The sequence below is a fragment of the Oreochromis niloticus genome, linkage group LG11 (genome assembly GCF_001858045.2).
Source record: "Oreochromis niloticus isolate F11D_XX linkage group LG11, O_niloticus_UMD_NMBU, whole genome shotgun sequence".
Lineage (NCBI taxonomy): Eukaryota > Metazoa > Chordata > Actinopteri > Cichliformes > Cichlidae > Oreochromis > Oreochromis niloticus.
In genome coordinates, this window is record NC_031976.2 from 8,665,167 (window position 1) to 8,688,978 (window position 23,812).

General features: G+C 40.2%; 1 protein-coding gene across 2 annotated transcripts in view; it reads left to right on the plus strand.

Annotated features, from left to right (window-relative positions):
* Positions 1 to 23,812, plus strand: part of cdkal1 (CDK5 regulatory subunit associated protein 1-like 1) — a 242,918-nt gene that overhangs the window by 63,093 nt on the left and 156,013 nt on the right. For both annotated transcript variants that reach the window (XM_025911505.1, XM_005450542.4), the window contains exons 5-7: positions 10,609 to 10,705; positions 14,278 to 14,326; positions 19,703 to 19,823. In XM_025911505.1, coding sequence (XP_025767290.1) covers positions 10,609 to 10,705; positions 14,278 to 14,326; positions 19,703 to 19,823 — 267 coding nt within the window. The remainder of the gene's footprint in view (positions 1 to 10,608; positions 10,706 to 14,277; positions 14,327 to 19,702; positions 19,824 to 23,812) is intronic.

The following is a 23,812-nucleotide window of genomic DNA, read 5'->3' on the forward strand; positions in this document are numbered from 1 at the left end:
CACGTTCAGAAAATCCCTTTATTTCCTGTGTTTATGCTAATATTGAAATATCCATCAAAAGATGATTTACAGTAAGATGAAACAGATTTTACTTGAAGTTGAGACATTTGCAGCACGATATACTAAACAGCTCTGAGGGAGTTTTTGCCTACAGTACAGAAGTGAGTATTCCCTAGTGCCCATTATTAGTCTTCATCTTAATCTCATCATTTACAGTTTTCCTGTTATTCTGTAATTATAGACAGAACTAGATGCACTGAATATTTACTGTTGCTGCTTTTGCCAGAAGTACTTGTTGGATGATGTGGTAAATATTCATAATATAAATAATGTAAAACAAAAGTTAACTGTGGAGTCTTACATGTTATGTAGCCAGACTTTACTGCAGGTGGCAGCAACCCTCTCTCTGTGCCAGAAGTTGTAGAACAGCAAAGTGGAAAGTAAGACGGAAGACAGTCCCAGTTCGTTTCTGTAGTGTTATAATCTAGGAAATGATTATTTGTATGCATGCTGTGTCAGAGTCAACTGGCAATCCCTAACCACAAGAAACCTAACCTGCAAGAAAAGGTTTGAATAGTTTGACTGTTTGCATCAGTCTGCCATGCATTTCAAAATAACCCTTACTATTGTATGTGTAAATACATACACATTATGTATATGGACCAAGTTTATCCCTGTCCTTTAAACTGTGCTCAATTATGACTGTTTTTGAGTGTTTTGATTAATTCTAATCAGTCAGTTTCTTCCTTTTAATCAACCAAGAAATTAGTTGCTAATAAGTTTTTTTGGGTTGCGTTTTTAGACAGTTTGAGTACTGCTATGCAACCCTTACTTATTTGAATGGTGTAATTATTCTGTCTTTGTCTTTTGTAAAAATAAAATAAATATGTTGGTTTGCAAAGACTGTTGATGCGTTCCAGGTCACTGAGCATGTGCCATTCCACTTTTCCAAACCCTTGCCTGTAATAATTTATGACCTTGAAACCAATCATGATTGTTTATGCTTGGACTAATTTTGTAGGGATCCATTCAACCAAAATGTCCTTTCACCTGTGTCATCCCAGCAAAGATTCTTCGCTCGTTTCCTCTTTTGGATCAAAATAATTGCACAGAAACACAAACATAGTCGCTCATGCACAAGCCCTGCACAAATGGAGGAAGTCAAACGCTTGTTTCCCGGCTGCTAACATTCTCATACATTTTCAGTTTAACACAAAGGCAAAAGGCCTCATGGGGAGTGGCTGTGGCTTACCATGGTAAATATCTTTATTCCCCACTGAAATGACCTGTTCAGTCTGACACTAAAGCTGCCACACTATTGTATAACTGCCGCCGTTCCCAAACAGGAGCTATGTGCGATGCATTTTCCAGTTGATGTTTTTTCTAAGCATGCGATTCTGTTTCGTGAGATCCTTCCTGGTTTCTAAAGTATACAAACCCTCTGCTTTCATGAGCTGCGTGTGTTTGTTTCCCCTTTCTGCCTCTTCAGCGCAGCTTGAGGCTGCTGGGCTGGCACCATGTCATTGTTCCATAAGCGTCTCACATATAGATTGCAGGACTTTGCATTAGAAATGGGACTCTTGGGGCTCTTCCCAGGATTCAGGTTCAGCTTAGCTAAAGTTATTCCCTGGAGTCTGCGTGTCCGAATGTTTGTGCGCTGTTGTGTTTTTTTTAACTAGCATTTTCTCTATTACGAACCACTCAAGTGGTGAATACAACTCATTTATAGTAATGGAATATTTATCACACATACAGCAGTTTTTACAAGACAGATGTCGTCCCTTTCACAGCGTTGGGCCGGCGTGGCAGGTATTTTCTTTTTTTAAAGGCTGTAATCTGTAAGCCTTGCATTTTGTCTGACTTGTTTTTACTAGCCCCATGTTGACAATTGGTCTGCAGCCCGATCTCTGATATACCCAAAGGCCATGTGAGCTGGCCATAAACTTGCTGTGTTATAGATGTGCATTGATTGGTCACCAGATCTTGATTGGCCTGTATCCTGTAAAACACAGCTCAAATGTGAATGCTTTTATTAAGCACATTAGTAATAAATGTGCAAAACTGAAAATGAGCCATGCTGTTAATTTTTTATTATTATGATGATTTTTTTCTCCTTCTCTACGTGGTTATGTTTTCAGGTGGACTGGGCCTGACCACCATTGCGGTGACTCGAGGCAGTGATGCTTTCACAGCTTGTCTTCAACGCTTAGGCTGCCCAATTTTATATTGCATTTACCATCATATTCCACAACGCATGTTTATGAGATCTGCTTTCATGTAGTTATGTTTTATTGATTAATCCACACGTCCCTTCTCTGCTGCTGGTCTTGTTGTCTATTTGTTTTTTAATTTGTCATTTAGTTTTGCTTTTGCTTGCCTCGGTCTATCCAATTTAAAAAAAAAAAACAAAAAACCCCACACAGCTCTGTTGAAGAATTTATATGTCTGAGTGTTTGAAAGAAAGGGAGAGGTCCCAAGGAACTATAGCAGCCCCTGACCTTTACATTTCTCTCTTTCATTTCCTTTTGAGTTTTGTTGTCAGCCTTCCTCCCTGTCTTTTCACTTTTTGATGAAGATGTGCTAATAGATGTGCCCTTTATCCTTCGTTTTACTCATTGCCAGTTTCAAATACACTCCTGACTGATCCCACAGCCCCTCGCCATTTAGCACAAACACACTTCAGTGTACCTCGCCTCTAACCGAGTGTCAGCTTGTACAGGCCGTGGCTGCTTTGAAGATAAGTGAGTGTAGCTGATAGATGGATGGTTTTGTTGGACAGCAAGTAACAGTGAAGTTAATTCTGGTACATTAACACTGATGTAAAATTTCAAAATAACAGCACAGAATAATGTCCATGTTCGTGTATTGACCAGATTAAAGACAAATCATGCAAAGTTTGCCATTCTGCTGGGTTGGATTTGCTCTGATTATATCCTTTTTTCCCATCAAAACACTGATTCATTTGGGAAAATCACTCCTTTGGAAGGCAGTCGTTAGGGCTGTGTGATATGACCAAAATCTCATATCTCAATATAAGACATCTATCGTCCCGATAACGATATAAATCACAAAAATGTAACATTTTCTGTAAATTCTGTGAATCTCGGGCAGCTGAAGTGTTTCTAGCTGTGCGTACCTGCAGTCGAGTGTTTTAACCGATGCATTAAACGATACATTTTTAGACACAGGTTGTAACGGCCACCGTTTTCTTTGTGAGTATTTATTACACAGCGTGCTGCGGGGAAAAGCCTGTTCTAACGTTTGAGTCAAAGGTTTATTTTTTAGCACCTGACGACTCTTTTTTGCTTCTCATTCGTAAATACTCTGCATAATTTTTCACATGATTCAGTTTATTTTGAAAAGTCTCAACAGGATCTTGAGCTTTATTGTGAAAGGTTTATGTGGAAAATAAACAAGCGATGGTTTTACCGTCGTTGCTGCTAACGACAACGCATAAAAACAGGTGCTTGTCCGTCCGTAGTGTGGTTATATTAAATATGAGAGAGAGAGAAATTAATATAGCCACTACAGTGACATCAAAACCACGAAAAAATATTGCCGTAAACAGTTTATTTTGCGACACCACGAAACAAACGATAGCGTAAAATGAAACGATAGACGTTTTTATATCGTCATCCGATATATATCGTTATATCGAACAGCCCTAGCAGTCGTCATTATCCTATATTACAACAATAATAACAGATATTGATAAAGAGAGCCTCTGTAATCTAAAGTTAGTGTAAATGCAGTTAAAGACATCAGGCTTAATCATTCAGTCGCAGCAACAGAGTATTGCTGTACTGTATTGACCGTCTGAGCTGGAATAGATCGCTCATGGACGCTCGTTGGTCTTTAAAAGGTCAACCTTACATTTGGCAGTTAACTTCGGGTGGGATCTATGAGACTTTGCTCTCAGGTTTCCCTGCGTTTGATCTCTTCTAGCTTCAACCGTTTCCTCTCTGACACCCCTGTGCTGTCTTTTCTCTCTCCTTCTTATAAAGATGTTCTTTTCACAGTTTCACTCAATCCCGCTTTGCTTTTCTCCCTCTTCTCTCTTCGCTCTCTCTCTCTCAGCAACATCTCCTACAGGATCCTGTTCCACTACATTAATGGCTTTCATTTATTTTAGTTTGTCTGCAGTCAGATCCCTTAGGCCCAGAGTTAGCTGCTGTTTTATTTATATTGTTTGTGTTTTGACAGTTGTTTTGGGTAAACTTTGCCGATGTACTTATTCACTCAGGGAAGGCTACATTCTTCATCAGAGTAACAGCCTGTGCTGTCAGTCAGTGCAGATCCATATCCTGCTGCTGCTGCTTGGATGAAACACGTGGGGAAATAAATATGGAACAATGAATAAAACATATATTGAAGCAGCTCAAACGTATGTAAGGTAAAGTTTTAGACTTCGATATCCATCCTGGAATTGAAATTAGGACAGTGACCATCTGTGAGACTGAATTATTCTGTATGTAGAAGTTTGTGGAAGTGGCACATAAATGAAGTGGAAGATTAGATACATTTGGCCTCACATTCGCACACACTTGTGCACACACCGGTTCACATCTTAATTACTGAGGCTTGATGGGTACTTAACCTTGCCCCTTGCTGCTTATGCTAATGCAGAGAGGTCAGGAGTGTGCCGAGTGGCTGGCTCGCTGTCAAATCAGCCAGAAACAACTGTCGGAGTGGAGATGAGAGGATGAGGGAGACAGAGGCGCAAGGACAAGCCAGATATAGGAAAGGGAAAGGAGAAGAAGGGACACACCTGACATATTGGTAAGTGTGTGTTTTGGACTTTGCTTCCCCCAAAATGCATCGAATTCAAATCACGCTAAACCGCCAATGTGTACATCTCACCTACACAAAACTCCTCGCTACTCTTACCAGTATGACCTCATCCTTTAAGCAACATGCTTGTAAAGGAGCATATGGCTGGCTCTGTGTGTGTGTGTGTGTGTGTGTGTGTGTGTGTGTAATGAGCTCATCCTCTCCCCCACTATGTAGGGCTGAGGATGTTGAGCAGCAGGGAGAGTCATTGAGAGGACACAGTTACACCAGCGTTATACTCACCATGTTTGCAAGTATGCTAGGGGTCTGTTGGTGTCTGTGATGTGACCTTCAAAATCAGAGGGTGTGCGCAAAACTCTGTGCTGGTGTCCAGTTTGTTGCGGCCACATGGACTTATGCGTGCGACCTCTACACTACGACACCACCAACAACTGTAGGCAGGCTAGAAAGAAAGAAGTATAATACAAAACCACAAACTATGGTGGATATGTTTATGTAGAGATGGTTTTTCCTTCAGCATCGCCTCCTTGTGCACCTCTAGACCTCTTCCAGTGCGATGCTACAGTTCTTTGCACTTGCACGTGTGTGACTGTGATGATACCATGGAAGTCAAACTTGTGTAGAGAAGATGTGGCAAACTCATCTGAATTTTTCCATCAAGGATCATGATGATGTGACCAGATATATTCAGAATATATGCTATTATGTTCTTTCCTTGGGGTCATATTGCCCATGCTACGTTTTCTTGAAACATCCTGAGGCTAAAATAAAATTAAAATTGAAGTGCTGCCATTTGGCAAGACTGAATGAGATCCAGTGGGCCTTGCAGATGCACAATGTGCAAACCAACAATGGCAGACACACTGGAACTGTTGCAGCACCACACAAGGAGAATTTAAATCGGTCTTTGATTTTTAAGTCTGAGTCACAGAACTTTGTGATAGTTTCTGCCTAATAAACAGACTCCTGGCTTTCATTCTTGCTCTGACTAAGAAACCTCACTAGATTGGCGTCTAGGTTTTAGTGCCTCTGATAATTGTTGTGGTTTGATCTAAACAATGGAAAATACACATGAAATGTTTCTGTGGGAGGTAGTGGCTAACTTGTTGACCATAGCAGTGTAGGATAGTAGTCTTCGGTTCAGATCAACACAAAACTTTCCTATAAACCCATAGTGATGCTCCATGTGCGATGTTAAAAAGCATTTCATAAAAAGGCTAAAGATTGATACCTTTTGTTTGTCATTTTTCTTGTCATCATAACCTTTTTTCAGATGTGTGGCACTTATGGAGACTTCAGCATATTAGCTCCGTTTATATGATGTCACTACATCTCAGTTCCAGCGGCTGCTGTAATCCACTAAGGAAGGGCCTCTCTTTCACTTCAGGTTTTGTTGTGACAAAGTTGAAGAGGCCTTTATATAGGTCATGCACTGCGGTCCATCCAGTGCCTAAAGTTATTTTAATGTCATATTCATAGCAGGGACATCTCCCAAGTCAACCTGATCAATTCACTTGGACATTTAGTCTGGTTTAATTTGACTGATTCACTGTGTCTACTGAGCTGTTAAAAACCTGTATGTACAACACAGCACTCTGTACCATGCATACATATCACAGAGGTCATACATGTATGCATAGAATATTGTGCACTGATGGCGTTGGCAGCCAGGACCGTGTGTATGCATTGTATCGTTGAAGCATGTTGGTGTTCAGTGTGTGTGTGTGTGTGTGTGTGTGTGTGTGTGTGTGTGTGTGTGTGTGGTCCTGAGGCAATGGAGAGTGGTGACAAAGAGTTGACAGAGGGCCGTAGAGATTTAGGGCGAGGTGCCAAAGAAGTCAAAGAGAAACGTGTGTGTAGTCCCACACACACACACACACACACACACACCTCGTCGTCTGATCTTGGGGGACATCTGCTCTAGTCCGGGTCACTGGCAACGAGCGCTTGGTTGGGCTCAAAAGTATCACCACGGCAACCGCATCGCATAATCCCATTCCGTCTCATCCCACCCAGGAACTGCGTGCGGCGTGATTGGCCCGTTCCCCCTGGGGCACTGAGGCGGCGACTCAGGCGCTGTCTGCTTACTCGCTGTGTCAGCTATGGCTCCGAGTCTGTGTGCAAAGAGCGAGCAGAGCATTAAAGGAACGTTTGGCGCATTTTGGCAGGAGACAGTGTGAATTATGCAGACGCACCCCTACTGTGAGTGTGTCTGTATGTGCGGTGTTGCCAGTGTGGGAAGAACAAGCTACTCTAAACAGATACCGACTCTTTTGTCCGGGCTTTTCTGACTCACTTAACCTAGTCATGAAAGTTTATGTCTGCCCACCGTTTTTTTTTTCTGGTGTTAGAAAACTCTCATTCTTTCTATCCCTTTTCCTAGAATTTATATACAAGCGTTATATAACACTAAATATACTGGACTCAAATTCCCTTGTATGTGCACTGATGTACCTGTTTTTCCAGTAAAACAGACTCAGGTTCTGAAACTACACTGCCTAATGCAAGCAGCTTCTTATAATCAAATAATGACAAAAGTCCTTAATTTTTCCTTTCATCTCTTTTTCCCCTCCATCTCTTCTCTCATACAAACTTTAGCTTTTATCAGTCCCCTCATTTCTCATACACGAGACAGATTAAACTGGCTTTGAATTGCGATGTCTACCTTCACAGATCTTTCTCCCATCACACCATGCTCTCCCACCCCCACCCTCCCCACCTTCATCACTTTCTTTGTTTTCCTGAAGAATCAAACAGTCTAAATTAAAACACAGCTGACAGTTCTGCATCCAGTTTCATTGCTGCTCCTTGCTGCCTACTCCTATGATTCCTACCTCACTTACAAGCATCCCCCCCCCCCTTCCGTCCCTCCCTCTCTACCTCCCTCTTTCACTCCAGCTGTCAGGAGGCTTCATTATTAAAGATTCATTGCAGAGTCTGGGCAGCTCTTCCAAAAGCTTTTGTCAGACAGACCGAATGCCTTAAATCTCACTGTCACTAACTGGATGTGACATAAAGACTTGCATAAATCCACATGCACACTCGCAAATACACACACAATTTCCTTCTGGTTTGTTTCATGAATTCACTACCTCGCTGCTTTTTGCTTCAGATTGTCTTATCAGTTAGGATTTCTAAAGCCCTGTTAAGTGTTTTACCAGTTATTAATCAATATTGTAAATATTTGACATGCAATGTGAAATGTTTGACATCGCTTTGTTTTACTGTCAATATTGGATTTTATGCATTACCAATTTAAGTAGTATAAAAAACACATGTATGTACACATACTGTACCTTAATTAATGTGAAAAGAAAAAATTGTGCGTTGTTTACTAGTTTTCCGCCTCAGGTCTAATCCATGCTTTGCTATATGTGCTTCATACTAGGGTTGGGCGATTGGACGAATATATCGACTATCTATTGTCGATAGCTTTTACAAGGGCGATTTATTTATTTATTTGCTCATGAGGAAGTTTGCTAATAATGATGGAGCTAATAGAAGCAGTCAATAGAAAAAAAATTAATAGCGCTGTTTTAACAGCACCCTCTTTCATCTGCGAGCAAATGCACCCTCCTCAGAGTGCGCCCAAATACTTGTTGCAGAAGCTGGTGATAGTCTAGCATACTCAGCCGGATGGTGGACACGTGCATGCTCATGCAAGGTAGTCATGTTTGAGTACTTACCTCGCACTCTACGTCTGCACAAGCGGCACACCGCTTTGGTTACATCCTTAGGTTTACCTCTTTCATCCGGTTTAAAGCCAAAGAAATCCCAAATTGGCGACTTTATTTTTTTTTTTAGTGCCGTCAGCATTAACCCGTTATCGTTAATGACACGATTAACATTTAACCCATCTGGAGCGCAGACTGAGTTAAAATCCCTGAAATGTCTCTGTCAACGCATTTCGGGAGTTTGTCCAAATTTTGTTCATTCTGCGCTCCAGATGGGTTGAGAGTGTTAAAAATTTTAATCGTGATGACCGTGTTTAAGCCGCGTTAACGCTGACAGCGGTTTTTTTTGTTTTGTTTGTTTGTTTGGTTTTTTTGGAGGGGGGGGAAACTAGTTCGTCCATGTTTGGACCTATTCTGTGTTGTAAACGTGCAAATCTGTCCGTGCATGATTACATTGCTCCGCCCATCAAAAAGTCCGCGCATGCGCGAACATATCACCCATCGGCGATTGTTGGACTGACGATTGCCGGTTGGAAAATTTTTACATTACGCCGTATTCCCTCCAAGTTCAGATCATGTAATGGTCGGATAAATTGTGAAAAACCCAAGAGCTACATCTCAGAAGCTACAGGCTGCAGTTAGCATGTTAAATGTGAAAGTTCAGTACAGTTGCCAGGATAAAGCCAATTCTTTCTAAAAAAAGAACATGGCAGCATGGCTAAGGTTTATACAGTTTCATTTGAAGAAACCACAAGATTTCTGGAGCGATGTACTTTGTCCATGTTTGTACAGCGCCACGTTTGTAAAAAAAAACAAGCACAGCATATCAGCCAACCTCATGCCAACTGTTCAGAAACGGTCGTGGGGAGGGATAAGAATTTGAGCTTGTTTTGCAACCACAGGGCCTGGACACTTTGCAGTTATGGCGTCGACCGTGAACTCTTCTGTTTACCAACATATTCTAGATTCAAATTGGAGGCTAAAGCTTGGCTGAAATTCAGTCTTACGTCAGGACAATGATCCCAAGCACAGCAGCAAATCTACACCAAAATGTGTGAACACGGAAAGAATTAAGGTACTGCAGTGGCCAATCAAAAACTAGACCTGTACGTTTTTGGGCTCAACCATTTAGTGACTGAAATAATGGTGTTCTCAACTTCATATACTGAGCATTTTCTCGATCACCTAATAATTTGTCGCAGAGTGAATTTGCATGACAGGGCAAATTCTGAGGACAATTAACTCACGTTAGTTTTTTTAAATTAATTTTTAAGTTCCACCAAGATTTATTTCATAGATGTGCACAATTTACTTTTAATTAAATCCACACTTTAGTTTAAATTGTTTTTTTCTGTAACTTCTAGAGTTTGACTTTAAGAATTGGGTATCAGAAGAATTTGGAGGTTTGTTTCATATGCTAGAACATACAGACAGGTTTTATCACTGCATGCGGTTGATTTTGCTTGTTTGCACTGTTGTCAAGCCGTTATCCATTAATAACTTAGGAACACAGCAGCCTTACATGCAAAGATAAATGCAATTAGCTGGGAACATCTTACTCCAGCAATGATTTCAAAAGCTGTTTTCATCAGCTACAGATGAAAACGCTTCTGGACCTTAAATCAGTCAGAGCAAAGAAATGTGCAATGTAGGGCTGAGGTGAAAATGTAAAAAGCCTACAGTGTGGTCATTTTAAATAAACAGTGGTGATTGGCTTGGCAAGGCCGTTTGGAAATCTGTTTTAATGGGTCGGGGGCCAGATGCATTCTGCCAAATGAAGCATAAGCTTGGATTCATTAATTTCCCAAGCTATCGAAAAGTATTTACTCTCATTGAAAATTGCATTAGAATATGTCAGCCTAAGAAATTTTCTAGTGGAGATCAAAAATTACATGCACACAGATGGTCGGAGGGGAAGACTTAAGCACATATGATATAAAGAACTCTTTTTAATTTTAACCGTTGAGGTTCTAAAATAAAATTTTCATCTTGAAAAGGATCCAAAGGATACATTAACTGTATATTTTTGATCATAGTGTTTTTCCTGGGTTAAATCAGAAAGTGGAACAGTAAAACAGTAGTGTTTGTCATATATTACAGTTAACCTCTTATTGTATGCTTATTTCTTTTTTCTTTTGCACAGAAAAGCCCAGGACCAGGAGAAAAAGGTGGTAGTAGCAGGATGCGTTCCCCAGGCCCAGCCAAGGATGGATTACCTCAAAGGTCTCAGCATCATTGGGGTACGTGTACTTTATTTGAACATCTGTGTATTTTGACTTATTAAAGTCTGACTAATATATGGTAGGGTGCGTCTCTTTATCTTCCTTTGTGTCCGATGACGAGTACAGACGGACACGCGTTTCGAGATTGATCGGGATGTCATTCACCGGGCAGCTAACCTTGCTCTGCCTTGTACTCATTCTCTTCAGGCAGAACATTTCCCAGTCACAAATGTTCTGCATGAAGAGGAAGATCGGGTACATTAACTCCTGTACTATGGGGAGGTGTTATGGGTGAACAGAGACGGAGCTAGGAAAGGACACGTCAATGATTCCTCAGCATAGACTGCTTCCTTTAAAGGTGGCATGGGGCAGTCTAGCCCTCTAGTTACTTTTACTACTAGTATTAATATATTTAAGAGAGTACAAGCGGCAAACAGACAAATATATGACAATAAATAACTTTTAACTTGTTACTTGTTTTAACTGAGCTATTCTGCTTTGGTTACCAGCCACTGGTGAGTGATTGGAGTGCATAACAAAGAGATACAGAGCAGATGAATTATTCTGTTTCACCTTTGCTGTCACAGAAAGGAACTAATGGATATGTCAAGTCTGTTGTTAGTTAATAGCTAAATGAGTGTTCCCCATTGAATAATTGATTCAGTTCGTTGTTTGTTTGCTTTTCAGCACACTCCCACAGTGCAGCCTGGACAAAATCATCCTAACACTTCTGTGCCTAACACATATACAAAGTGGCCACTTCACTAGTTACAGCTGTTCAGCTTCTTGTTAATGCAGACAACTAATTACCCAGTAACATGGCAACTATTGAGCGCATTGAGGCTTGTAGACGTCAAGACAAAGTGCTGAAGTTTAACCTGAAAGGTGCTTCACGTGACCTTGAATGTGACCTGGTTGATAGTGCCAGTCAGGATAGTCTGAATATTTCAGAAACTTCTTATTTACTGGGATTTTCCCACACAACCATCTCTAGGGGTTTACAGAGAATAATCCAAAAACAGGAGAAAAAGAATGAGTGGCAGCTGGTAGGAAAGCAGCGGTGAATCAAAAAAAATGAGGTATGCAGAAGAACGTCTCTGAATGCATAACATGTCTAACCTTGAAGCAGATAGGCAGTGCCATGAGAGCTCCTGTCAGCTAAGAAAAGAAGACTGATGCTACGATTTGCACAAGCTTACCAAACTTCATATGTTAGTGTCAGAAGTTAGAGTAAAGAACATGTAAACATGGATCCATGGTGCCCTGTAGTAACAGTTCAGGCTCCATACAAAGGTGCTGGTGGTGCAATGGTGTCGGGTATATTTACTTCAGTACAAACTGAGCATCATTTAAATACCACAACCTACCCGAGTGTTGTTGCTGACCATAACCCTTTATAAAGTGTACCCCTGTTCTGTTAGCTGGTTCCAGCAGGGTAACACACCATGTCACAAAGCTTCATTCATATCAGATTGATTTCTTGAACATGTCTGCACTCAAATGGCCTCCACAGTCACCAGATCTCAATCCAGAAGAGCACCTTTGGGATGTGGTGGAATATGAGATTTGCATCATAAATGTGCAGCTGACAAGTCTGCAGCATCCCACTACCTTAAATTGAATGGATTGAGGGCAGCTCAAATGCTAAGTTAAATATCTTTAACAATAAATAATGTTATTCAGTTTAAGTAAAAATGCCACTATGTAACTTAATAAGATTCAGATATAGTGACATGCATGCATAATATGATTCTATTCAGATAAACAGGCTTGTGTATATAATAGGCTTCAGGGTGAGGGACAAACAGCTTATAACTGCCAGAGCTTTCAGTGACAAGCATCTTTAACTTAAAAACACACGCATGCATGAACAGGCACACTTTGTGCATTCTCATATATTTATGTCTGGGTTTGTTACAGAGTCCCTCTGTATTCCCACAATGGAACATGTAGTGATAGTGGCAGTTGGTGGGTTATGCAAATTGGATGCAAATACAAGTTCAGAATTTGTGTATAGTGATTGCACTAACGGCCAGATAAGGAGTGTAGTTAAAAATAAATAGGCGGGCCTTTCTATTGAATTCATTTTATCTGACCTGTGTGCGTATTGCCAGCTTTTATGAGTGGTGTTTTATTGCTGTTGTGCTTTTTTTGTTTGAAGTTGCTGTTTAATGACTGCAAATGTATTGTGTGAGCTTCATAGACAGTCACGCAAGCCTGCAGTGTTTCGCTTTTCTTAGCTAGACTTGTCGCATCCTGTAACTGACATGCATCGCACACCTACACACACCTACGCAGTCCTGGTTAAGTAATCAGAGGATCGGAATGGGCATGCAAAGCTGTGAGCAGGACATGTCACACCTCAGCTTTCACAGGATGGTCCTGTTTTTTAAAAATATACATTTTTAATGACTTTATTGAAGTTCAATCAAAATACTATAGATGTCACATTACTGCTTGTCATTAAGTTATGGTAATAGAACAACAAACCTTAAAAATAAAGCTTAAACACAGCCAGAAATGTATCACATCCAGTAGACATGTGACTGCTTTTACATACAACAACCCTGCTGAATATATCAGTATTTATCTTTTTCTTTCTATGGGTACAATGGAGGATTTAAAAACAGCCAAAGTTGAAAAGTGCGATCTAAATTAATAGCTGAAATGTACACCTGACTTTTTCTCTAAGTAGGGACGCCTGCTGCTGCTCTGAATGGGCCCAGATTGCTTGACCATTACATTGAAAAAGGTTTTACTCCGGCATGCGGCATGCAAGTAACTGCTTCCTGCAAAGCACAGTGTGAACCTGAGTGTGTGTGTTTGAAAGGAGGCTTATTTTAAGGGATGGGCCTGAAGGCATTGAGAGCCAGTGCCAAGGGCCAGAATGTAAAGCGAAAGTGAAGAGAATTCGAGGTGTAAGGGATGCTGGGAGGAGCGAAAGGAAAATAACAGCAGAAAAATGATCAGGTTTTTTTTTCCTCCTGTCACTACAGTGTTCTGTTTCTTTCTTTCTTTCACTCGTTCTGCTTCCTTTCCTCTTCATGTAATATCGGTCGGTAGATAAGTAAAGTTTGAACTACTCGTTTAATATTCTGGCTCTTTTAGTATCCAGATTACCCTCCTTAAAGTCTGCCTGTTATTAAACTGTGGCCTGTGGGGGTCTTGTTTATTCTCTTTATATTAGTGCGGTGGTTCATTACAGTATCCATTAGCAGAACTACAGGATTTGTTTTCCATGTGAGACAATGAGGAGAAAAACACAGCTATGGACTTGGGTAATGCTTTATTGTTACCTATATGGTCTGATCTATCACAGAACATCTTTGTCAGCACATACACAACAAACACTCAGTGGCATTTAGGAAATCCATATTCCTTAATCCTGCCTGGTGATTGTACCTTTTTGCACTTGTTTGTCTCTGCTCTTATTGCATATGGCCTTTGTGTATATTTGCATATCCACCTTGTTTAAATGTGGATCCGAGTATCAGTGTGTCCGTGGGTCGTCAATATCAGGCTTCTGTTTGACTGTGAGGACTTGGGTTTCCAGGATCAATAAAGTTTTCTCTTGTTTCTTTGTGTTACAGGTCCAGCAGATTGATCGAGTGGTGGAAGTAGTGGACGAGGCTGTTAAAGGTATTTTACCACACAAAGGCACACACACACGCATCCTTGTTTTACTGTCTTTGTGTGGTCTTTAATGTAATGTCTTCCCTAGCCAAGCTTAACCACCACAATTAAACTCAAAACCAAGGTCCTCAAACACAAATCCATATCCCGACTACTACACAAAACAAATATGCACTTATGCTTGGAATGAATAAGATCCAAGGATGTATTATTTTATCCAACCATCCATCCATTCGCTTCCGCTTATCCTTTGGCAGGGTCGCGGGGTGCACTGGAGCCTATCCCAGCTGTCTTAGGGCGAGAGGCAGGGCACACCCTGGACAGGTCGCCAGTCTGTCACAGGGCTGACACATATACACAGACAACCGTTCGCACTCACATTCACTGCCGTATTCATACCTATGGGCAATTTAGAGTTTCCAACTAACCTATCCCCACTAAGTGCATGTCTTGGGACTGGGAGGAAGCTGGAGGACCCGGGGAGAACCCATGCAAACACGGGGAGAACATGCAACCTCCACACAGAAAGACCCCGGCCTGATGGTGGAATTGAACTCAGGACCTTCTTGCTGTGAGGTCACAGTGCTAACCACCGCGTGTATTATTTTAGCCATTTTATTTTAGTCTCTCCACTTTTACTACCTTACTACAGTCTACTTGACCGGTAAGAATCAGAGTGTATCACACTGCATCAGAAGAGCACATAACCAAATGCTGATGACTTAATATTATACTAACACTGTTAAAAAAATCCAGAAAGAGCATGCATTTTATGTTGTCATGGTAAACTAAAAAGAACAAAAAACAACTACATTTGACTAAATATTTGTTTTTAGTATGTATTTTAAAGCAAAATCTTCAGTTTTTGTGGCGAAACCTGTCCAACTGTCTGAGCTGCTTCTTAGATGATCTGCTCTGTCTGAGCAGCTCACTGACAGACACACATGGCAGTTATAGGTCATTCGTTTAAACTGTTAGCGAACCACCACACTTAGCTGTTTAATGAAGGTCAGAGAGAGTTTACAGTGTGAGTGAGTCTAGTCAAGCTGTCATACACCCCCAGCTGTTCTCTAATAAAGAACAGATTGAGTTTACACTGTGCGTGTGTGTGTGTGCGCGTGTGTGTGCGCGTGTGTGCGCGTGTGTGCGCGTCTGAGTGACTACTTTGCACTGCAGGCTTCACTCTAATGAAGGACAGCTGAACTAAGGCTTAATTTTACAATGTGTCATCAAGCCTAAACTGTCAGGCTGCACACAAGCTCACAGTCACACATCTACTCTGTGACTTTTATTCCCTCTTTCTTCTCTGTGATTTGCTCATTCTGTCTTTTTCCCCCCCATTTCTTTCTCCCACCCTTCCTACATCTTTTGATCTCTTCCCTTCCTCTCTTTCGCCTCTCACCCCCCTGTTTCTTTCCCTCCCCTTTTCCTCCCACCATCAGCCCCTCCATAGAAACTAATTTCCCCAGTATCATTACTGTTCTTTATGACCTCGTATAAACTGAGAGCTGTTATTTCGTCTCAGAGGCCTGGGCATAAACCTTAAAGCTGGGGGATTTGCCTTTCGTAATGGCTACTAAAATACTTACTTCAATGAACTGCTAATAGATACAGGTCTTTGCTGTGCCGAAATTGCTTGCAGGTCCTGTTTTCCACATGACAAGAGTACTCACATGCTTTTGGGGACTCGCTTCTTAGCATGTGTGACTTTTTCATTTAGTTCCAGGCTTTAAATGAATTAAACATCCGTGATTTCATAAGGATACCTCACAGTTGTAAAGCTGCTTTTTTATCATAGTGCATCTGTGTAATAAAGACTTCAAGTTACTACCTGTAGTAAATGATAGGACGTGTTTTTATCCCGTCGTGTTATCTCAGGTTGACTTCCTGGCTTAGTCGGTGCATGCTCACTTATACAGTGTTATTTACTTGTTGGTGCTGGTGTTACTGTGGTTACGAGCTTGATTATCCAGATCAATTTGTTTTAGTTGTGCCAGAAGTTAATTTCTTGTTAACAACAACCCGTGCTTTGACTCCGTCTTGTATTCCGAGCCCACTGGCAGTTCCATTTACGCAAAAACAAAAAAAGACACCTTAATGACACCCGTGGATACACATTTTTACAAGGGCAGCTTTTATGATTCTCAGCAATGCTCAACAGACAAATACACACCACAAGAACAAATGAGTAAAAAGAGTAAAATATTTTTAATCAAGAAGAATGTATGGAAAAAAGATACTAATAATCTGATCTTGGGACTTCTTTTTTTATTATTAGGACTTCTAATATTCATATTCTTTCACTGTGAATATGCCCTTGGATAGTACTTTTTCACCTGATATTCATTTATCGTTTAGAAACAGTTTATAGTTGGTGTGTGAATGCCACACAAAGACAGGGAGTAGAAAAAGCATAGTTAGGATAGTTTATGTGTACAGCTACAGATCAGAGAATATGGCATCCGTCTAACCTTGTGATCCTTATTTCACCAGTATTAATAACCTTTTTGCCGAGCAGAAGTGTGGTTGAACAGATGCAGACAGATGACAGTAAGTGAAGTAAATGAAGAGCAGGTACCAAAAGACAAACTTTAGGACTTTTACTTATGTTTTAAGTCATCTGAAGATGTTCTGAGTATCGTATCCGCTCTGAGAGAGCCTCTCTAGATGTGACCAAAAAATCTTCCTTGTAAAGCATCAAAACCTGGATGACGTTTAAGGGAAGCACTCTTCGGAAATGTTGGCGTTGAAAATTTCCCATCAAAACTGATTTGTGTGACATTTGGTCAGGACATAAACAGCTTTTTCGAAGACGGTCTTACATATTTAATAAAGACTTATGTTGAAAGGATAAATGAAAAACATGAAACCCTCCTGTCCTTCTCATCTGCCACCTCTGTCCCCTCTTTTCAATATATTCCCATCACCTCCCCCCTATTCCTGCCTTCTACTTTACAATCAACCCAGAAAGCTCAACAAGACCCTCTGCTTATAAGACATCAGACACAGGTCAAAAGGTCATCCTTTTAGCGTTCTACCTCTCCCTCCAAACCATCCATCTGGCTATCCTACACATCTTTCATCATCATCCAAGCATCTACAAATCTTAGCCTCACATCCATCTATCGTTCCCTTTCCTCTCTTCTCTTTTCTGGCGTGTTTTAGTGGGATGTTATGAGTGGATAGGACATTTCTAGCAGTTTAGATTTAAGGGAAAGAAAAGAACAGATTGAGGAAAGTTCAGAAGGAAGAAGAGGAGGGCAGTCAGTCACAAGAAAATGTGGTATTAGTTGACGGGGGTGTGTGTGTCTATGACTATGCAGGGTTGCCCATCACAGCAGTTGGCCTCTGTAAACTCTGTAATTGAGATGACAAATAGTGAAGCGTTCTTTGGTTTTCTTCAGCAAGTCATATTAGCTATTTTATCTCTTGCTTCCCATTCATGGTCCCCTAGGCCCTGAAATTGAATTTGGCTTTGGGTACGTTCCTGGAGTGACTCCATGCTGGCAGTGAGATTATTTCTCGAGTCTTCTGCGGTAGTCACAGTGACAGGGGTCCTGTGCAGTATTAGAGAGCAAAGGAGTATGTGGGGAATGACAATTTCCAGTTTTATTAGAATGGACAAGCTCATTATTTGGGGAAAAAAAACATCTGGAAATCCAGCACCATACTGGTAATTGCTTTTTCCTGACAAGTCTGTGTTTGCAATTATGTTTAGTAAGTATATTTTCCCACCGTGCAGAAATAAATGTTCAATATGAAAATGGAAAGAGAGGGAATTCTAAAAACAGATTTTACCACAAACCTGCACCGAAATTACTCTTGTGACTTTTTGTAGCCATTAACATTTCACATATTCCAAATGTTTCAGGGCATTATTAGTACATGCATGAGTTTTCAATCCTTGTTTCATGACTGAGGGTGGACGCACAGATCCAAGGGAGGAAAAAAAATGTGGGGCCAAATGTGGTCCAAATCCCAGCTGTTTTCCACAAGGGACGTTTTCGTATTTCCTTGCTTGTACTGGGATATTAAGACCAGTCATGCCTCAACGATTGGCTCTTTGTCCTCCTCTGGGGCAGATTGTCATTTTTATCTACCGATTGATAACCATGCTTCCTGCTCTGAACCCACCCTCCCAAGAGACCCTTGTATAGCGGATGAAAACAGGAAGACAATTCCATCCCTCAGCGCCTCCATCTCGCACACAGCTAGCTAGCAGCCTATTAAATGGTTAGAGAAGAGAGAATACTGCGTCCCATTTCCACACACCAAAGGCTAGACGTCACTAGCTGTTAGGCTCAGCTGTGGATTTTTCATTTGCCTTGGTTGACACTATGATAGCCACATATAAATAATTGCTATTACTTCTCACTGTGAGTAAAGTAGCCCTCTTTATGTAGAGGATCCCCTTTTTTCATTTCTAATATTATCAGTTTTTGGTGCAAGTATAACATAGGTTATACTGTCTTATCTTATTAGTGCACCATGCTCTTTGTCGATTCTTTGTTTCTGTTTTCATTTCTTCGTGTTTATCTCCACCTGCATTTCAGTTTGTTTTTTCCATTTTACTATGTGACTTTATTCTTGGTCAGTCTTTTAGTTTAACTCCTTTTTTCTTTTGAATGTTGACAAACAGTGTGGCTTTCTGTCTTTGTTCCCTCCTTTTTTACTTTTCCTGCCTTTGTAATTGTCTTAATTGTATTCAGCTGGGCCTTATTACCCTCTTCCTACTGTGTATCCATTGTGTTTGTTAACCCCTAGTCTGTGTGAGGTTGTTAGGCATAGGATTGGTCTGTTCTTTTTGGTTCTACTTTTTGTTGAATACCAACTTTTATAGTGTGCATGGACACACACTGAGTACCCCTCCCAACCCCAAAACAGTGTTAATGAGAGTCAGAGGCCCCCCAAGTCCATTTCTGAGACCGGAAAAACCCTGTTTGCATGTGCTTCGATCTGCTATTATGTCTTTCCTCATTGTCCTGTTCATACTAAATTTATCCACAATAGATGAGAGCAATTTATTTGAGGTCGATTTTGCACAATGGAAGTTTGATTTCTGTTTGGCATTTTGCTTGTGGGTGAAAATATATGTATGCAAATATAATCTCATTGTTTGCATTGTAAGTTTGATGAGAGACATACTCAAGAGAGAGCAAGGGCTCTGACAACCAATACGGGCAAAATGTTTCTTACGTCCGTTATATTGTATTTATTTTTCTCTTTAGCAGTGCAATTTGGCACAGCAGCAAACATACTTCAGGGTGTCTTTTTAAACACGTTTGCATCCATCTGCAGTAGTGACAGTAGCGTGATAGTCAGTCAGTGTTTTAGTAGGATTATTTGATTATGTGAGATGATTTTTATTTTTGTTGTTTTCAGGCCACTCAGTTCGTCTGTTGGGTCAGAAGAAAGATGGAGGCCGACGACTTGGAGGAGCTCGACTGGACCTCCCCAAGATCAGGAAGAACCCTCTCATTGAAATCATCTCAATTAACACTGGGTAGGACACGGAGACACTAACAGAAAACACAGCCTAAAGTATTTATGTTACAACCGAATACAGTTTTCTTGCCTTCCCAGTTTACTGCATGTGCATGTCGGTGTGCTCTCTCTTTCTGGTTGCTCAGCTACTTGAGCAGCGCATCTCTATGCCTAATTAATATGGGTATTTTAAATCACTTCATATGGTGTGCATGTGTGTATGAAATCTCAGTATGTTCATGAACATATATTGGTATTTATCAAGTGGAAATGTAATAAGAGGCCTAACACGCCTCTCAGTTACTTCTCGGTGTACTATTACAAAAGCATAATTTAAAAAAACTTATTTTCTCCATCATCGCTGTGATGATGGAGAAAATGATCTGCAATATGCCTTTTGCCTTTTAAGTCACTCCTAGCTAATTTAAAAATAAGTTTTCTACATTTTATATAAATTTTGTCATGCATATTAATATAAAATGTTATCAGACATGCTAGCTACATTATTGTAGATTATCCGTCAATTGTATTGCAGAGAAAGGGATAAATAAGTCTTAAATACACAGACAGACTCTGAGACCTACATCCACTTGCACAGCTGCACTTTATGGGTGAATTTTATGTTGTTTACAGATATGCCTCCTCTAACCCATGTGCTATATTCTCAGTAGACAAGTTAAAAAGGGTTATGACGGACTAATTCCTAGTGCTGGACCTCCACTGAGGATAATCCATCAATCATCCAAATGCATGTCTTCCGGGTCTATATATTAGTGGCTTGACTCCCAGACCAAGTACTCTTGTACCAAAGCAATAATCCTCTTTGTGAGTATAGCATTCTAGACTTAAATACACAGTCATTTGTTCTTGTACAGATGTGTTCAGGCCCTCCTGCTTTTTAACTAGCTGTCGAGTAAACAAGCTTAAGCTGTTCCTAAGCACCATTAAGAAGACTTCATATAATCAGCAGTGCATCGTCTCTTTCTTTGAACCTCTTGTGTTTACATTTATTACAGTCAGTGAGGGAATTGAAGATTTTACTAGAATTACCAGCTTTCTCCTTGAATCTGTTGGACTACTTGCAGCAGCATTCTTATGCTAATTTTCGCACTTAACGTGGTAAGATCATGCTTATCATGCTGCTGCTTAACTGTATTTGTTTTATCAGCAAAGTTCCCCCTATATGGTGTCTGCAGTCACTGAAGTCATTATATGTAACAACTTAGCTCTCATGTGTTTTTTTTTTTTTTCTTACCGTACACATTTAACAACAACTGTGTGTCAGTTTTGATGTATAACCACTAGCATTGCTGTTGGTGGTAGTAAAATATATAGCCTGTTGTATTCCCTCACTTGTGGGCTTGTTATCTTTCACCTCAACAATGTGTTTAAAGTGATGTTATTATTACGCAACATGCATGATTATATTGGATAAATACCCAAGGTTAAGAACTGCTTTAATTCTAAAAAGCATCAACTGAGAAGTTGTGGGAGTCTTTCCTAAAGAGCCGGTTGTGTTTCAGATGTTCATAATCTGCAGAGCTCAGTTCCAGAGTAAAGCTTCTTAGAGCACATTTGATCTGATTCATGTAGAAAATCTGTACGTTTAACTGGTTTGGCCACTGTTTTTCATCTAAATTGACACTTTTTTTTGTTTTAATTAAATAAATAGTCTTTTGCAACATCTGCCATCAAGTGTGCACATCAGAGACAGCACTTTTCTGTAATGTTCTAAGTGTTGCTTAAAATTGGTCACCATTGTGCAGCTGGTTTATTCCTGGTTGGTCTGAAAGACACAATATTTGAAACTGCACAGTTTATTTTTCTTCGTTTTTCAGCACTTTCCTTGCCTAAGCTCTTATATTTTAATGTAGATGTGTGTGAACGAATGTGTGTGAATGTTAGATAGAAAGCACTTGCATTGGAAAAGCATAGAAAAAAGTCATGTATGAATTGGTGAATGAGACAAGTTGTATAAAGTGCTTTGAGTGCTATGTAAGAATCAGTCCATTTACAATTTAAATAGGACCTGTCTGACAAAGTTGAGTAGACCTAAAGATCCTCAAAAGTCAGACATCATGCATGATCCAAAGAAATTCAGGAACAAATGAGAAACAAAGTAATTGAGATCTTTCAGCGTGGAAAAGGTTATAAAGCCATTTCTAAAGCTGAAAGCAATTATCCACAAATGGCAACAACATGGAACAGTGGTGAAGTTTCCCAGGTGTGACCAGCTGATCAGAATTGCTGAAGCACAACAATTCTGATCAGCAGGACAGTGATCCAAAACCCACCAGCAAGTCCGCCTCTGAACGGCTTAAGAAACTCAAAATGAAGACTTTGGAGTGTCCTAGTCAAATACCTGAATCTGATTGACATATGGTATGAGGTATGACCTTAAAAAGGCGGTTCATGCTTTACAACCCTGTAATGTGGCTGAATTACAACAATTCTGCAAAGATAAGTGTGCAAATATTCCTCCACAGCACCATAAAAGACTCATTGGCAGTTATCACAAAAGCTTGATTGCTGTTGTTGCTGCTAAGGTTGGCCCAACCTTTTATTAGGTTTAGGGGGCAGTTGCTTTTTCATACACTTTTTCCCCCCCCTTAATAATAAACACCTCCATTTAGAAACTGCATCTTGTATTTACTTCTGTTATCTTCGTCTAATATTTAAATTTGTTTGATGATCTGAAACATTTACTGTAAGCGGGACAAACACATGAAAAAATAGAAAGGGGGCAAACACTTTCACACCACTGTATATGAATTGTGTTTCTTTGTGTTGCAGTATGGGTGTGCAGATGTCAGTCTCTTGGAACCTCCTGCCAGCAGGAGGTCTGTGTCTGATCCAGATGATCTCGCTGTTGTTTTCCAAAGGGTTGGGTTAGCAACAAATAAATCCTCTTGTTTTTAACCAAAACGGCTTCAGTAGAATAGTGGATTATTCAAATATTTGATTGGGTGAATCGACCAAATCTCTTCCAGATAACACTTATGTTACTCAAAATCCAAGCTTAATATGCGCTTTTGTATGAGCTGGTCAGCCACTGCTGTCAGTAATTTGACATGGTCCTCTTAAGGTTAAAGTGTGTGTGTGTGTGCGCGGGGGTGTAATGGAAAGAAGACAAAATGTGTCCTTTATGTTTTCTGGTTTTGGATGATCAGTTGTAATTATTCGTCTGAGGTCTTGATGACATCACTGGTGACATTTGTCAGCTGTTAAAACAGAGAAGTCCTTGTGTGGGACACAGGCGTTCCCATTCACTTTTTTTTTTTAAATAACTAAAGAGAACACTCAAAATCATTTATGTGTGTGTCTTCATTCGTGTAGCTTTAAATGTCTCGAGTTTGTTGCCAATTTGTCTTTTTATATGAACACGTGGGATGCATTCATTTGAGGGCGTTCTCTTCTATTCTTGCCAAATGTCAAGTAGGTGTCATGCTTCAGGGTGGAGGGCTTCCACAGATCTTTGAAAAGTTGCAAATCTCGTATAATTTAGGGTTTAAAAACTGAACGTGTCTTAAACCCGGTTGATATCCCCATGCTTTTTTTTTTTTTTTGTCATGTATTGAGATATTTTTTCTTAGAATTTTACTAGTGCTGTTTTGAATTTTAGAATGGCCTCCAACATGTAGTAAATCAAAGCGCCAGATTACAGTTATCTCAAGGTGCTTAGGGCAAAGACACTACAACAATACAGCCAAAACCTCAACAATTAGACGACTCTGAGCCTTAGAACTTTGACCTTAAGAGTTCATATTTTCAAATTAACAAACAAACAAACACCCCCTCCCCAAAAGAAGAAGAAATAAATAAATTATTTTGCACATGGTAATTTTATTCTGGGTCTTGTAGATGAACCTAGGGAACCATCCTCTTTGCTTTATTATTGCTAATCCTACCAAAAGCCTGGCACAGTGACTCACCTGGGAGTACCTATGAAAATGTAATTTTGTGTTCAAATTGATTCACAATATTAGTTTCATTAAGTTGCATATTAAT